This window comes from Electrona antarctica (assembly GCF_951216825.1).
Source record: "Electrona antarctica genome assembly, chromosome: 11".
In the NCBI taxonomy this organism is placed as follows: Eukaryota; Metazoa; Chordata; class Actinopteri; order Myctophiformes; family Myctophidae; genus Electrona; species Electrona antarctica.
Window position 1 is genome coordinate 40,040,177 of NC_136792.1, and position 16,732 is coordinate 40,056,908.

At 43.8% G+C, this 16,732-nt stretch overlaps 1 protein-coding gene across 1 annotated transcript in view; it reads right to left on the reverse strand.

Annotated features, from left to right (window-relative positions):
* Positions 1–4,147, reverse strand: part of LOC306932591 (calsyntenin-2-like) — a 297,254-nt gene extending 293,107 nt beyond the window's left edge. The window contains exon 1 of the mRNA XM_079514444.1: positions 4,010–4,147. Coding sequence (XP_079370570.1) covers positions 4,010–4,076 — 67 coding nt within the window. The 5' untranslated portion in view covers positions 4,077–4,147. The remainder of the gene's footprint in view (positions 1–4,009) is intronic.
* Between the last annotated feature and the right edge of the window lie 12,585 nt (positions 4,148–16,732).

A 16,732-nucleotide genomic window follows, 5' to 3' on the forward strand; every position in this document is an offset into this window, starting at 1 on the left:
TGCAGTTTAACACACGTAGTCAACACAGAGTCATAGCCTTCTATTTCTGATATCAGGGCAGTGTTAAGATGGGTGACCTAACCTGGCAGTCACCCATACCTGCAGCCCCTGAATCCACAATGATCCCTGTTATCTATGAGCTGTACAGGGATCAGCTTCTCTCCATACTGTACCTCCATCGCACTGAGATCACTGAGGCTGAAGATGGAGCAGTGTTTTAGGGGGTAAGTAAGGCTCCCTGGTCTCAGTGGCCCGGATTTAAGCCTTAGCTGCCTTACATTGATTTATGTAGCGCTCCCATAATACACTTCCCCTCCCCGGATGGGAGATATAAATCTGCCTCTTGTTTTTGTCACACCTCTTTTTTATTTGCTGACGGGATCTCCAATTCAATCTCCACATCTCTCTCCCTCACTCTCTCCCTCTCTCTCTCTCTCTCTCCCTCTCCCTCTCTCTCTCTCCCTCTCCCTCTCCCTCTCCCTCTCCCTCTCCCTCTCTCTCTCCCTCTCTCCCTCTCTCTCTCTCTCTCTCCCCCTCTCCACATCTCTCTCCCTCTCCCTCTCCCCCCCTCTCTCTCTCTCTCTCTCCCTCCCTCCCTCCCTCCCTCCCTCTCTCTCTCTCCCTCCCTCTCCCTCCCTCTCCCTCTCTCTCTCTCACCCACACACATGCAATTATAATAGCCTTAAGGGCAATGTCAACACATCCAACAAATCTTCAGTGTCAGGTTTCAGAATTCAGTCAAATAGGAGTTATATACACTGGTCTTACTCAGCAGTAAATCTCATTACCAGGCCATGCCCGAAAAATGCGAAAATTGCATTCTAACTAGGCGGATATTTAAAGGGAAAAAAGTATAGGGTGTTTATCAGGAGAATTATAAAGCTGCCCAAGGTCCTACCCACAAAGAGTCTCACAGCGGGAAGCCAAATTAGAATACATTTGCAGAGGTAATGAGCTATCTAAATTCAGAGTTCTTATTGCTTGGAATTACACAAAGAACTGGGCTCTGGGAAGCGCTGGCTGGCAAAAAAAGAAACTATGATTTTTGGCTGCTTCTCGCCAAAAAAGAATCCCCCTGTCGAGCACAGACACTCTTGTGTACCAGGGGAATCGTTTGAGCCTCAGTGTATGTCTGTAAATGCAATAATACCTTTGTAAATGGCATTTGGCGATGCCTTGCCCATTTCTGCATACTTGGCTGCTGTCAACATGTCAGCTGCTCTCTTTTGTGGGCAGTGGGCACACACACACACACACACACACACACACACACACACACACACACACACACACACACACACACACACACACACACACACACACACACACACACACACACACACACACACACACACACACACACACACACACACACACACACACACACACACACCCTCTGAAAGTGTAAATGTATGACTATGACTTGAGGGTGACTATGATTAAAGGAATTTGCACCTCCATGGTTCCCTTGAATGAAACGGTAGTTAAATAGCAAATGACAGGTGCAACGGTGCTTCAAAGTTATCTAGAAAACAGCTTGGCGTCCTCTTCCTCCAGAGGTGCCTCTCTGTCATTAAACAGGACATGGATGCACCATTTCACTTGTCATTTGTAAAATTAAAACAGAAAAAATGGATACGGAGGAGCTGGGGGGGGTGGGGGGATGTCCGGATATATAACACTTTGCATTTGTCATTTCTTGGGGCTACGGTTGCTGCCAATTGGAGTGGGAAATAAGATAGACAACACAGGGCAATGTTGAAACGGATAGAAGACAGGCCTGCCTGAGACAATGGACTTCATATTTTCCGATGAATGTAGCCCTGCTGTACTGTAGCCCAGGGGACTCAATTAGAAGCATGGTGCGCTTGTGTTTTCCACCCCCATTGACTCGGCAGTAATTTGTTTACTTCACAGTGACGCTCTGGATAGAAAAATGCTTCCTGCGAGTGCAGTGATCGTACCTGCAATGTTACAACACTGTGTACGTGAGCTATAGCTGGCTGCCACACACACACACACACACACACACACACACACACACACACACACACACACACACACACACACACACACACACACACACACACACACACACACACACACACACACACACACACACACACACTGATACATTCCAACATACTGTCTGTTATACAATATGCATTATGCACCCATGTGCAAGCAAGCATGATGACACAGGCACACAGAGGCAGAGCACAGCGCAATATAACAATATAAACTATATTGTTGCTCGCAGACGAATTCCATTGAAACGAAGCCAAACCCTGACCTCTGGATGAGGCCATGGCCTGTGGCCTCCCCATTAGCTGTTACCTGTAAGTAGGGATGTCCCGATCCGATCCCGATACCACCATTTCTGTGTTAGCCGATACCGATACCAGAGAATATTATTTATAATAATTTAAAAAAAGAAAATGACTTATTCCATCTCGTGTTAATAGCAGACTATCACTCAAATGTGCTCACTCAAATGTGCATACTTTTCCGATACCGATACAGTATCGGGACATCTCTACCTGTAAGTCTACAACCAGACCACAGACAGCCAGCCATGCAGGCAGCAGGGGGGTCTCTCTAACCATTTCTGGGATATGAACAGCCACTTCACCTGCAGTGAGGTACTGCTGCTAGACAGAATTGACAGATGTTGACTTGTTATTCTGCCACCTAAACAACAGTGCCTTTCTACAGGGAGTTGATTAGCCCTATGTACCTGTTGATCAAGCTGTTTATTTGTATGGCACATGCCAAACTAACTAAATATATGTGCAAATGGCTCTGACAAATAATGCAACTTCCCCTCCATCCATATATGCCCACTGGGCTTAAGAAGAAACATGCCCGACTCCAAATAAAGTAATACCATACCATACCACCTTTATTTATATAGCACATTTGGTACAACAACGTTGTACCAAAGTGCTTTACAGTAAAATATTAAAAAACACAACTTCATTAAAAAACAACAAACAACATGCACAGTGTCACATTAAACATCAAAACATCTCATACTGTGCTTGGAAATGCCAAGGAATAAAGGTAAGTCTTGAGGCGTGATTTAAACACCTGGAGGATGGGGGCTTGTCTTATGTGCAGAGGCAGCTCCTTCCTCGGCTCATTCATTAATAGCAGCTGCCAGTTTAATTAAGGTTCCCACAGAAAACATACACAGATTTAGCCATGTATTGCATACCAAGTCCATGAACACATTTCTGCTTTTGAATGCAAATTAATTATATAATATAAATAATAATAGCCTAACCGTCACTGTAGTGTAGACAGAGCTAACCAATGTGAAGCACAATAATAGCACGCATGCACCTATGAAATCAGCCTGAATCTGTCTGTAGGCTATCCACAGTCAAATTGAGTCTCCCTGGAAATAAAAACGTCTGGGTTTCCGAGGCTAATGCAGCAGCAAATGTGTTGATGATAGGTCAAGTTGTTTCTAACTTCTTTGCCTAATCAAATTTACTAAGTAGGCCTACCAAAATACCATCACGTGATTAATTTTAGTTTAATTGCAGGGTGGGCTGTGTGGGGCTGGGGTGCAAAGAGTAGGTTGTGCCTAGAGTAGCCAGCACTTGATTTGTTTTGGGCTTAATAAAATTAAATGTCGTAGTAAGAAAGTGACACGTCCCAACAGTAAAAAGCTGCGCTCTCCTAGCGTACCTTTTCCTACTACAACAGCCAGACCCAAAAAGCATCATTAAAGTGGCCTCCTAGACGGACTGGATTCCGTCCAGATCCACAGTCAGAAAGCAAATGCACAACACACCTCGCCAATTTATGATCTTTCAATAATCTTTCAACATCCATCCATCCATATCTGCTATCTGGAGACGACGGCCACCTGACCACATCAACAACAACAGCAACATGACACATAGCCTACTGTATGTATCACTGTCAGTCAGATGCGCACCACCACCACGCATGCATGCAGGGCAGTTCGGGGGGATGGAGAGAGTTGTCCTTCACCTACCTTTGCCGGTGTGTGCGGCGCACAGCCCAACAGCAACTAAAGCCACCACGTCGACTATTCTCAGCATCTTCTCTCCGGCAAAAGCGGGGAAATTCAGCCAGAGGACGGTGACCTCTTTCCTTCCTCTTCTCCGTTTATTTCTCCCCTCTCTCACACTCACTCACTCACACACGCACACACACACATGCACACAAACACACGCACACAAAAACACACGCGCACACACACACACACACACACGCGCGCGCACACACACGCACACACACACACAAACACACTCGCGCGCGCCTTTTCGCCCTCTCTCCAGATAATTATCAGGGTCCCAGCTGCTTTTTTCTTGTGTCAATTCCTTCCTCACAGCTTGTAGAATATCTCACGGACAAGACAGCGGAGAGAATGGAGAAGACAACCGGTGAACTGCACCACAGCTCGCCGTCACAGGACGCTCGAAAGGAGCAACTATACTGGGCTACTACTCTCCCTCCGGTAAAGACGAGAACGGACGGAGCCGGGACCAGACTGTTACGTCACGCGAGGAGATTCTCTCTCTCTCTCTCTCTCTCTCTCTCTCTCTCTACCCCTCGCCCCTCCCTATCTCTAGCGATCACTTTTTCCTGGGGAGGAATTTAGGAAATTCAATTATTTTTGTCAAACGGTCGTATTTGAAACAGAAAGCAAGTATAGGCCTGCCCTATAGGCTAAAGAGTAAAATCACACCCGTGTGAAGTGAGGGGCGCTATCTTATCATCGTGCCAAATGCCAATCACAATTTGCGTCCTCACCTTCATCATCAATGTTCGTGAATTCACAAACGCTCAAAATTGTCCATTCATTGTCAATGGCATTTAATGTTTGTGTTGGGTTACATACACCAAAAGCTGGACATATTAAGATGTCTACGATTCTTATCACAGATTTATTGTGCTTCACTTGGGCACCTGGTAACTTTGGATAAAAATATAATAGGCTACACTACAGGATGAGAGCTGTAGGAAACATAGAATGACTATGATGTTCTCTGACTGTCCACCAGGCTGCAGCACTGTGCAGCTGTAGCCTGTAGGCTAAAAGGAGAAATACCTATTAGCTACTCTGTCAATTTATCAGGGACGTGCTGAGAATGTTAGAGAGGCAGGGGCTGAAATTCCCTAAAAGGGCACTTTTTAGGCATACAACATGGATTTCTACACAGAGGACAAATTATTTAAACACAAAATGCTGCGTCCAATTGAATGCTGCCTTTGGGGATGGCATGGAGACTCATAGACATAGAAAGGTAGACTCCTTCGGCTCTGGATGTGCAAAAGTGAGGGCAAGCTTCCATTGTTTGGTGCTTCACTAGTCTTGCATAGCCAGACAACTATGCAAGAGGCAACGGTCTGGCAACACGAGACTAAGTACTTGTACTTCACAGAAGCTTCTGCGTGCGTCACAGAGTGGACGTTCGGGCCTGACAAACAAGTTACAACTCGTGTAATATCTCCTGATTTCACAGCATGCCCCGGGGCACAGGAAATTCTCATATTGTGTTTATTATTTAGTTGTTGGTTGAATTTGGGAATGCGTTATGAGATGCGTTCCAAAAAACAAACTCGACCACGACCCACTTGATGTGACTACACACATACATAGACACATAGACACATAGATACAGACAAAGCTGGTTATTGGAGTGGTTTGCACCACTCAAAAAGAAGTGTTTGTTACAAAGACAATGAAACATAATGAAACATAGGGTGAGATTGTGCTTTGTGGCTACATCATCACCACCCTGCTATGGGAACCCCTGGTGTTTTATCACTCTGAACAACTTGGAATGCTTGTGGTTATCCCACCATCCTCAGGACTTACATTTCCATGAATAATAACAATTATGATTGTAATAGTTGTTGGAGCTCAGTCGGTAGAGCAGTCGACTTTGGACCACTTAGGTAACCAAGTTGTGTGAGAAGTATTGGGAGCTGATGGTATGTGTTACGCTCCACCTCAGCAATCCGACTCCCAGGGGTCTGTTGCAGTTGAAAAGGGGAACACCCTCGTTCCTTGCCGATATGATGATAAAACACACCAACCTACTTGCCTTATCTATATCTATACATTCACAAAACCCGTCTTTCTGTCCATCCCAGTCATAACTTGGACCGATTCACTTCAAACTGCTTAAATAATAAGTGAGGGGCACTCACTTATTGAAGTGAGGGGCACTCTTATCGTCATCAGCATACATCATCATACATCACATTCTGTGCTCGGCCTCATCACTATGTGGTACATACAAACACACAGAACTGGCCAATCAAATCATCACAAATGTGGTACACACAAACACACAAAGCTGGGCATAGGAGGGGTAGCACCCCTCAAAAAAAAAACATTAAGCCAAGTGCATAAGAAACACCTTATATAAGGACACCTGCAATTGTCTGGACGCTTGTTTCAGACATTTGGTGCATACAGTACAAACAGAATGCTGCCGCCCCATGTTTAGACCTATCACAGATGGCCTGAGAGGTCTTGATGCTTCACACGAAGATCTGAAATGTGTATTTTGGCCTTAAACTGTTCAGTGCTTTATAAACCAGAGTAAAGATCTAAGAACTGCAGAGTGATATGAGCCCCTTTCTTGTATCAGTTAGTGACGACTTAAGCAGTAGAGCTCTGAATCAGCTTGTTTAGTAGCATGTTTAGGCAGACCTGTAAAAATACCATTAAATCACTGCTAAAATCACACTCAAATGTGTGTGGGGAGGAATTAATTGGCACAACGACTACATTGGGGAGAAAAAGGGGTAAAACAGGAATGACGAGTCATAACTGCCAGGTGCAGCAACTAAGTGCTGCTCCTTGGTCTCAGTTGTGCATCTTTTCCTTTTTTATTTTATTTTATTTTAAAACCTGTTTCTCAGTCACAACCACCCGGCCGTTGTTTCCATTCGTTTCTGACGTTCTTTTGTTGGTTTACTCACTGTGTTCTGTTATGGCTTTCCTCACCTCAGCTCCAGTTAGTTTGCTTATAACATTAGTTTCTGTTGCCACTAGCCCCATGTATCCGCCCAACGTCACTGGTGTTAACCACTTACACAAAAGCAGACTATGGGTTTTATGTGTAAGTCTCCCATTGGCTTAGAGGCAGCCAATCATGAAGAAGTGTCTACTAGGGTCGTCTTTACGGTTGCTAGTACAGAAGTAGCAAATGTAGTCTTTTCAAGCACCTGGCAAAAAGACTACTTGTTTCTGTAATAGCACATAATCCTAAAGCAGTAAGGACCATTATTCCCTCATCCTTTTGTGGTAATCATTCATGGCTGCCAGTTCCCACCTGATGTTGTGTGGGAGTTTTGATTTCTCTAGACGATACCGAATAACTGCTACCTTGCATAACATCTTCAGACTAGGACTTAAGTCTAACATATACATGCGGAACTTGCGGAAGTCATAGTACGTTTCATATCCAAAGACAAATATACAATCTCCCACTTTGCAACAGTCCCATGGAATGCTCATATATGAACATAGGCCTTTGGTATGGCCCTTGGGCTGAACCTTCTTACAGGAGAGGTTCTCTGGATTGAATTTCCACAGATAGTTCTTGAAGTTGTTGAAGATGTTGCTGCCAACAAATATGTACAGCTCTCCATTGTTGGCAAAGAATGAAAGTTCATAATAAGAATGAGAATACGCTCCTGGCGGAAGCTGTGTAGGTGTGCTCAGCCAGACGTTGGTCTCTGTGTCAAAAATTCTGATGTTTTTGATGTTTCCGTTTCCCTTCCCGTTGCCCCCAAATACAACCATCTTTGTCCCGATGATGCAGGCAGAGTGATATGAAGAAACGGGTGCCAGAGTGCCCCTGGTGTTAATTAAAGACCAAACCATTGTAGTGGTGTCCAACCTGTGGATGTCACCTGTCTGCTGCAGGTCGTTGTGTCCTCCATGTATATACATAACCTTCCCCAAGGCACAGGCTGAGTGGTTCATTCTCCCCCCCTCTGGGACGGTCCCATAAACCTTGTGTTTTAACCATATGTTGTTGTTGACGTCATATGTATAAAGCACTGTGGAGAACTCCATGTTTCTTCTGCCTCCCCAGAAGTAGATGCTATCAGCTATCAGCACAGATGTGTAGTGATAGTAGCCTTGACAGTCAAAGGGGCATTCTTTAGTTGCCACTGGGGGCAACGTCATCCAACACAAAGATACTGCGTTTAAGACGTGCACTGTAAGACTGCGCGTCTGCAAGTCGTCGTTGGTCGTCCAAATCTCCCATAAGAAATACATATTCTGTCCCACAGCCACCGTCGTAATTAGATCTGACTCTGACTCTGTTGATCGTCTTGGTCCTCCTCTCAGACGTGCAACCCATCGCAACATTTCAACACAACTTGTTTTCTTGCTCTGTAAAAGAATGGAGTCCTCTCGTGTAGACATGCACTACCATATTCATATTGATACAGCGGCACAAGTGTCACATGCAGCTTTGCCAATCCGTGGAGCTGATAGGTTGAGTTGGCCAAACATGGAATCTAATGCCTGTTTATCCCCCTTATATGGCAGTACAGGAAGGTTCTGGAAATATCCCATGCCAGATGATGCCACAAGTCACACAGTGGTCCTTTATGAAATGAAAGTAGCTGTATAGTAGGCTAAGTGATTTGTTTCCCTGCCAGGCCAGAATGGCCGAATGAATTTGGTCCTGCGAGTCTGTCTGTCTGATTCTGTCTCTGAACAGCTAATCTCGGGCACTGATGAGTGAAACAGTGGACGTACACTCACCATAGGCCAAGGAAGAAATTGGTCTCATGGTGGTGCCATAACAGCCCGCATCACATCTTTATGTCTTGAACCGTAACACATACATTTTGTGAATTCATAATTTCAAATCCAACATGCCACCATCCCTCCATATTTAGGCCAGACTGACATCATCAATATGACATGACATCAGAGATCCACAAAGATTATTGATTCTGGACAGTATAGCAGTAGAGTGTGATACTTTTTGAGGGGCGCTAGGCTAGCCCCTTCTATGCCCAGCTTTCCAGGTTTGTGTACCCCATGGCTGATCACCCCATGGGGATGATTTGATTGGCTGAGAAAAGTACATTTTAGAAGAGAAAAGTGAGGGCAGAAAAGTGAAAGGCGCCAAAAGTGATTGGCCGGAATTACATTTGTGATGATTTGATTGGCTGAGCACAGAATGTGATGTATGATGATGTACAGTATGCTGATAAGAGCGGCCCTCGCTTTGTGTGAAGTGAGGGATCCCGCCAGTCACACTTTGTGTGAAGTGAGTGGTGAATTGGGGATGTCACAAGTGATTAGCCTTGAGGATTAGCCTTCAGGACTTGATGACTTGGATAAAAAGTGAGGACAGAGAAGTGAAGATGTGAATTGTGAATGGCCAGAATGAGATGATGGAGGATGATAAGAGCGCCCTCACTTCACATGCACATGGGTGTGATTTTATTATGGAATCATCAATTCTTCTAAATACATTGACAACACAGGGGGTTTCATTCAACATTATGAAAAATCACACCTGTGTGAACTGAGTGGTGCAAGGTCTTATATAGCCTGATCAGCTGTGGTCTGACGTAATGTCAGTGACCACACACTAACCATAGCAACCATGCTCACCCGTACAGGCACAAACACACACACACGGGTACTAACAAAGCCAGTTGTTGGAGTGGTTTGCACCCCCCCACCCCCCTCTATCTCTCTCTCTCTCTCTCTCTCTCTCTCTCTCTCTCTCATTAGCAGGCAACAGTGCAGCACTATCTCTCTCTCTCTGTTTCTGGCACGACAGCGCCCCTACTGGTACTCATGAGTCACACATGAGTCACACACAAACATAGGTTAACACATAGTCACAAACATAGGTTAACACATAGTCACACACATAGGTTAACACAGACATTGCTGTTCCTTGGAGTGGTTGCACCACTCAAAAAACACTACGGAGATGTGCCATCTGAAGTGGACTTGAGCCACGAGAGGCACCACCGAGGTTCACACAATCCGCTTCAGCTGTCTCTGCACCGTTCGAGTTACATCCCGATAGGGACAGAATCTTAAAAAATATATTGTGTAAAAAATCTATAATGGACCAGTCGGTGTCGAGTTACAATGGAACATTATCTATACTCAAATCCCGAGACGGGTATGCTGATCGATTAGATTGATCGTCAGGAAAACCTCCATGACCGTCACAACCCTATGGGTGTTATTATGGCAAAAACCTTTTTTGCAAAAGATTGTTGTCGAGCTTTCCTTCTGGGATGAACCAGCCTAGACTACAGCGTTCAAGGGCGACCAAATTGTTCAGGCACAAAAGTTTAAATAGTCTGCTTGTAAAGCACATACAGTATCATTTTGTTTACCTCTACCATGCAGGAAGGTACAAGAGAAAAGTCTCTACGTTTTGCTCCTCAGAAAAATGTACAAAGATTGTGTTGACAAAGTGCACCACTGCTGAGTTACCATTCTTTGAGATAAGATAAGAAACATCACACACAGTATATTGTTTACACAGAAAGGCTGAACAGCTGGGTACAGGCCATTCATGTGGTTCAAATTCCTGTTCCTGTTCTGGTTTGTATTGGTTTGCACCTGTATCAAATCATTATTTCCCTTTTGTATGCAGAGAGCATGTTGAAGGCACTTTCTAGCCTAAAATCATAGCATTATAATGTCTATTTTTGTTTTTGCAAATGCATGGTCATGCTTGCCTGCTTATGAAAATGGTTGAATTATACAGTATTTGAACTGCATTATACAATAATAAAAAATAATACATGCTACAATGAATTAGGTGTACCGATTTAACTGAATCCATCGCCAAACAATGTAGGCTATTTTCATAAGAATCTTTAAGCACAATAAAAAGGTACAGCAAACATATAATTTATTATTTTTTGTTTACTCCACTCAAAAACTATTCTCACAGCAACATTGTAACCCGCAGCTGTTGGACAATTTCATTAATTCAGTCTCTGCACCCTGGGTTGTGATGTTTCATCATGCCCACTGGGCTGCTAAATCCATCCCCTGAGAATGTTGAAAGGCAAGACATAATATTCAAATTGTTACAACCCAAAGTCTAACCCAGAGTTTATAGGAATAAGAGATACAACACTACGCCAATGGAGTCAAGCAATGGTTAAGGTTTATTGAGGGGACAGCAACCTCAATATATAAAATAACCACTATATAACTTAAGTAATATAGTAGTGAATGGTCATACAATGTGAAGACTAGAATTGTGCCAAAAAAGACCAAATAAAAACCAAAGATGATTCCCTACAACTTCAACCCTGAATCTATCTGTCGAAAAAATAAACCTGTACTAAACTACTCTTCTCCAATACAAAGTACACAAGACTGGCACCTATTGACCTGTTTCCTATGCCCAATAAGTCTTTGCGTTTGTGTGTGCATAACTTCCTCTTCGGAGCCGTACACACTATTGAAACGAAATCGCTCTCTCTCTGTTCCGAGGGGAGAGAGGGGGGGGGGCAGAGCAGCTCACAATTCATTTTCAATGGGAGTCACTGGGTTTCACAGAGCAGCTCTGCTCCATGGGGGGGAGAGGGCAGAACACAGCCCCCCCTCTCACCTTGGAACAGAGAGAGCGATTTCGTTTCAATAATGTGTACGGTGCCTTCCTCTTGCTGTGTTGCCAGATTTTAGCCTGGCTAATAAGCCAAACTCATATCACACTGTCGTCTGCCGCAGGCATTTTTTTCATGTCTAGCCAGGCTAGCCAGATTTTGCAAGAGAAACAAGTGGCGTGGTCTATGTCTGTGTGTACTCAACAGATCTACTGTATTGAGAATTAATTGAAATATTTTGAATATTTGTTTTTTCCACAACATATTTTCAGATTGTCTGTGGACAATTTCATATGAATCTGGGGTTCCTGTGGAACCACTGGTTTAAACAACATTAGGAAGCAAGCCCAAATAAGCAACTACTGTACACTTTAGAAACTACCAATGATTTATTTACAAGAATCTCCAGCAGGCAACACTGGCTGAAGGAAGTGAAGCACACACACAAGGATCGTTTTGAGAAGGGTGTGTTTGCCTCTGTGAACACAGTCCTGTGATGTCTGGGTCAATTGACACCAGTTTCAGTCGCAGGTTTGACTCAGTATCCATCCTGCTTCGCTTCTGTATTGAATTTGTACGACAGCAAGTGGAGAGAAGCCTTTAATTCTCGCACAGATTTGAGGTCATGAAAAAGAAAGTGCGCGCCCTTGACCAAAAGCACTGCATATTCACTGTGTTTTTGTATAAAGTAGTCGTATATACCGGTATGAAGAATTTCAGAAGATATTCTGAAAGCAATTTTGTTAAACTGTTAAAACTCTTCTGCTCACCAACAGTGAAGGCCTTGGGCATTACAGATTTGGCTGTAGTTCCAGTCTGCAGTGATTGACAGAACAGAAAAGTCCTCCTGAGCTGCACCACCATCACATTTATATCTAGTGTAAACAAGCAAATTGGCCAAATCTGCAATATCAGTAGTTGTCAAGCTGGATGGAGTAATACATTTACAGTATGTGCTCAATGTGTTTTTAACGTCATCTGCCATGGCTCCTATTTGTGTGACACTGTGTCATCTGAGAGTAGCACCAATTTAACTGTTTGGCAGTCTTCTCTGTGTGTCTTTGGATATTGACAGTATTCTGCTTGTCAGTGTGCAAGCACTATCTGCTGCACTCAGCCTAAAGACACCAATGTGCATGTACTAGTATGGATTATATTCCATACTGTGTGCCTAGAAAGTGGGAAATGTGCTGCTTGAGGCATCCTTGTTTAATTGAAATGAATAGGTGGCATATTTCAGTTATTTTAAAGGGAAAGTGGGGAGGAGGGAGAGTGAGGGGGAGGCAGAAAGGGAGGGGAGAAAGTTGAAGGAGAGGGAGGGAGAGAGTAACCTGACTCCGCCAGATGGGGCAGCAGAGAGTACACTGGGTTCCCCCCTCCTGCTCCCATCTGGGAACTCTCAGGCAGACTTGATGCCCGGCCACAAAACGGCCTGGCCAATCAGCAGCAGCTATCCAGCCTCTAGCTGCTGCTGATTGGCCAGGCCCCCCACCTCTCTCTCTCTCGCACACGCACGCACGCACGCACGCACGCACGCACGCGCGCGCGCGCGCGCACGCACGCACACACACACACACACACACACACACACACACACACACACACACACACACACACACACACACACACACACACACACACACACACACACACACACACACACACACACACCACCACCACCACCATAATCAAACGCAGTCAACATCACAATTATTGACAACTTAAAAATGTCACTTGAGAGGCCATGTGCCCATAAAAGAGTACCGCTGATCCCAAATTGGATTGACTCGGAGCACAATGTTTGATTATAAGGCCATTAAACTGTAATGAATAAGATGTAATAATTATGTTTCCTATCGATTTTCCTGGGTAAATTCTCTTGGCGGCTCCGGGCTCAATTCCACATCCATTTAAGAACGGTTCCTATACAGCATGCAGCACGGCAGCACTAATGACTCACCCACATTATACCTGACATTTAGGATTTGTTCAACAAAATAATATAAAGCAAACCTTTGCATATACTGTACTGTAGTATCGGTACAATATGTTCACATTTCAATACTACATTTACATTACTTACATTTACTACATATCTCAGCGGGCAAATACTTTTACTCCACTACAATTATTTGAAATACTTATCTATTTATATATTGTGGGGGGCGCTGTTTTCACACCAAGAAATACACAAGGAAGCCAGGTAACAGTTCTCAGAAAATGATATATTTATTGATTCACAGCAGGTTATTGGAGCTTCAGGTAAGTCATTAGGTAGGTCAATTTCTTGACCTACCTAATGGGGGCAAGCGAGGAGGACCAGCGGAGGACCAGCGGAGGAGCCAGCACATCCGAGGAGGTAAGTGGTTTGACTTAGAGTTTAGTTTAGAACTTAGGATCAAACTTAGGCTTCTTCTGTTTCAATAATAATAATAATAATTAAATGCAATTTCAATTCTCCTCAGATGGACAGGTAAGATGAACATTCACTTATTAATCTGTAGTCTCACTGGTGAGGGGATAGGGGGGAGAGCGCCATAGCCCAGAGCCCAACAGTTAGAACCAAGCATCCAAGCGGTGATCCTCCGCGGTGAGATATAACAATTACTATTCATGACATGTCACATTATTTGGAATTGTGTGAGAGGGAATATGGGCTTGTCTTACCGAGCACCGCGTACCAGCCTGCTACCCTGGAGAGTCTCTGAGGGAATGAGGAGGACAGAGCAGAGGCCTTTATAGTGCCTGGGCGTTGTCACGCAGGTAAACTTGATAAACAAAGAGGTGCTTTGGAATGTATCGTCCTTCCAGGACCCGGCCAAGTTGACAGCGCTTCACTCCGCCCCTCTCTCTCTCTCTCTCTCTCTCTCTATATATATATATATATATATATATTATTTTTTTCAAAAGATTTGTATGCATTTTGAAAACCTGCAATAGGACATTCTGCACACTTTTACTTTAAATATATTTTGAGGCCAAGGCTTTTGTACATTGAGTAAATTTTGAATACCAGACTGTTAATTGTAACGGAGCATTTCTACAATGTGGTAATGATACTAAGTAAAACTATGTGAATACTTCTTCCCCCATATTATAAATGTGTGACATTTAGGATTTGTTCGACCAAATAAAGCAAACCTGTAGATATAATGTAGTTTGGGCAGACAACGTGACAACGCCTCCCCACCAGATAAGGTGATGTGTCAGCTGTTATGTCACTGTGACACTAATCAGGCACTTTTTCAATGCTAAGCTCACTCTATGCTGTTTGCTCTGCTGCTGCTTCTTGCTAACACCAACCAGTCAAACTGTATTCATCCATATTTACTTTTCTTTCAATATGTGCACTGCCTGAGTCAGCCTGACTGAAATAAATACGCTAATCATCCAAAAGAGATATGCAGATGGCAAACTGGCTTAACATCACTGGCTAGTATTTCAGAATCTTGTGTATGTCAGTAAAACAAGAAAATATTATTCAATATAAACGTATTCAATCTAACATAAAAAATAAACTCCAAATATTGAAGTTACATACTGTACGTATGTGCATAAGTATAAAAAATGTGTGAAGTGAGGGCTGCTCTTATCATCGTACATCATGACGTAAATTCTCCATTCATTGTCAATGGGAATTTAATGTTTGTGTAAGATAAAAATCTACACTAATAGCTGAATGTAGGAGCTCAAAAATAGAGGGCCGCCATTAATTAATAGCGTACTGCCAAGGTTTTATCTAATTTGAAGAGCCAAATATCCGTAATCGCATGTTACAGTGACAAACTGCTGTGTGTGGTGTCTTGACCGGTTGTTGTTGTCTCGGTCGGTGGTGGAAAAACCCGACCGCGAGTATCACAGCGCCTGCTACATCCCGTTGAAGACCCTTGTTTTCACCAGAAACGGCCCCCTCAATGTCGCTTCTGAGATACAGGGCTTTGAATGCAGAGCTTAGAATGGAAGAATGGAAGTGGATGCGCACACATCTTCAAAATGGCCACGGCCACTGTCCCACTTTGTGTTGTTGCGTTAGCAAGCAGTAGCTAACGATACGATTGGATTAAAACATGGATTAAAGAATACAAGCCCTGGAAGTCTTGTGTTTGGCGGGCTAGGGTACTAATTTAACCCTCCGTGTTCGCTGTTTCTGGCAGGCACCGTGTTAAGAGCGATCAAAGTGCTTCTAGTGTTGTTGGGTGCTATAGTATTAGAAATAAGGAGACGTTTTCTTCAAAGGAAAATGAGAAATGGATTCTCCACAGTGTCATTATACCCATTCTCAGTCAGCAACATTTTCACAATAGCTATTAATGTTTCTCTCCCTGCAGGCTTGTTCATAACATGGATGACCATGGTTGAAGTATTTGCAAAGCTGTTCACACATACTCATAGTAAGTCAGTAACACAAGGCAAATGGCCTTTCATGAACACACTGTGCAGTGCACGTGCACTTTATGAAACCGTCATTTTCATTCATTATATCGACATACTGTACTGTACTAATAATGTGCATATCATTGTGTGTTTGTATGTGTGTGTGTGTGTGTGTGTGTTATGTATTCACTAAGACCACACCTCTAAGTTTGACAGTTTATTGAAACTAAATGAGAGTAATGTGGAACGGGATGAGGAACCCAAGGTTAGGGCAAGACTCAGGGTGGAGGCAAAGTCTCAGGAGCTGACGGCCATCGTTGCTCTACTCGGGGAGCGGTCGGTCATCTCTGCTCCGAGCGAGAATCGAGGAGGAAGGAGGTTGGGGTGGAGGAGGACGACGAATTTGAAAGCAATGAATGGAAGAAACAGCCGATCTACAAGAGCACCCATGTTTGGTCTGTTGTGAAACAAAACAAACAAGCTGGCCTAGAGATCACAGGTGTATTTATACTGTGGTGATTGCAGCAAGGATTGGCTGGTGAGTGGAGGCAGGTGTAGTGGATATGGGTGATTGAGGGTGTGGCCGTGATAAGCAGAGGGTGGTATCTACTCCTGAGTCCTAACCTACGTTGAACACAACTACATTAATATCTACAGTCAGTATCAGCAAACAACAATCAGTATTCATGTCTTCTCTGAGTATAATCATGATGTGGGTCGATCATTTGGGTCCGTTTTT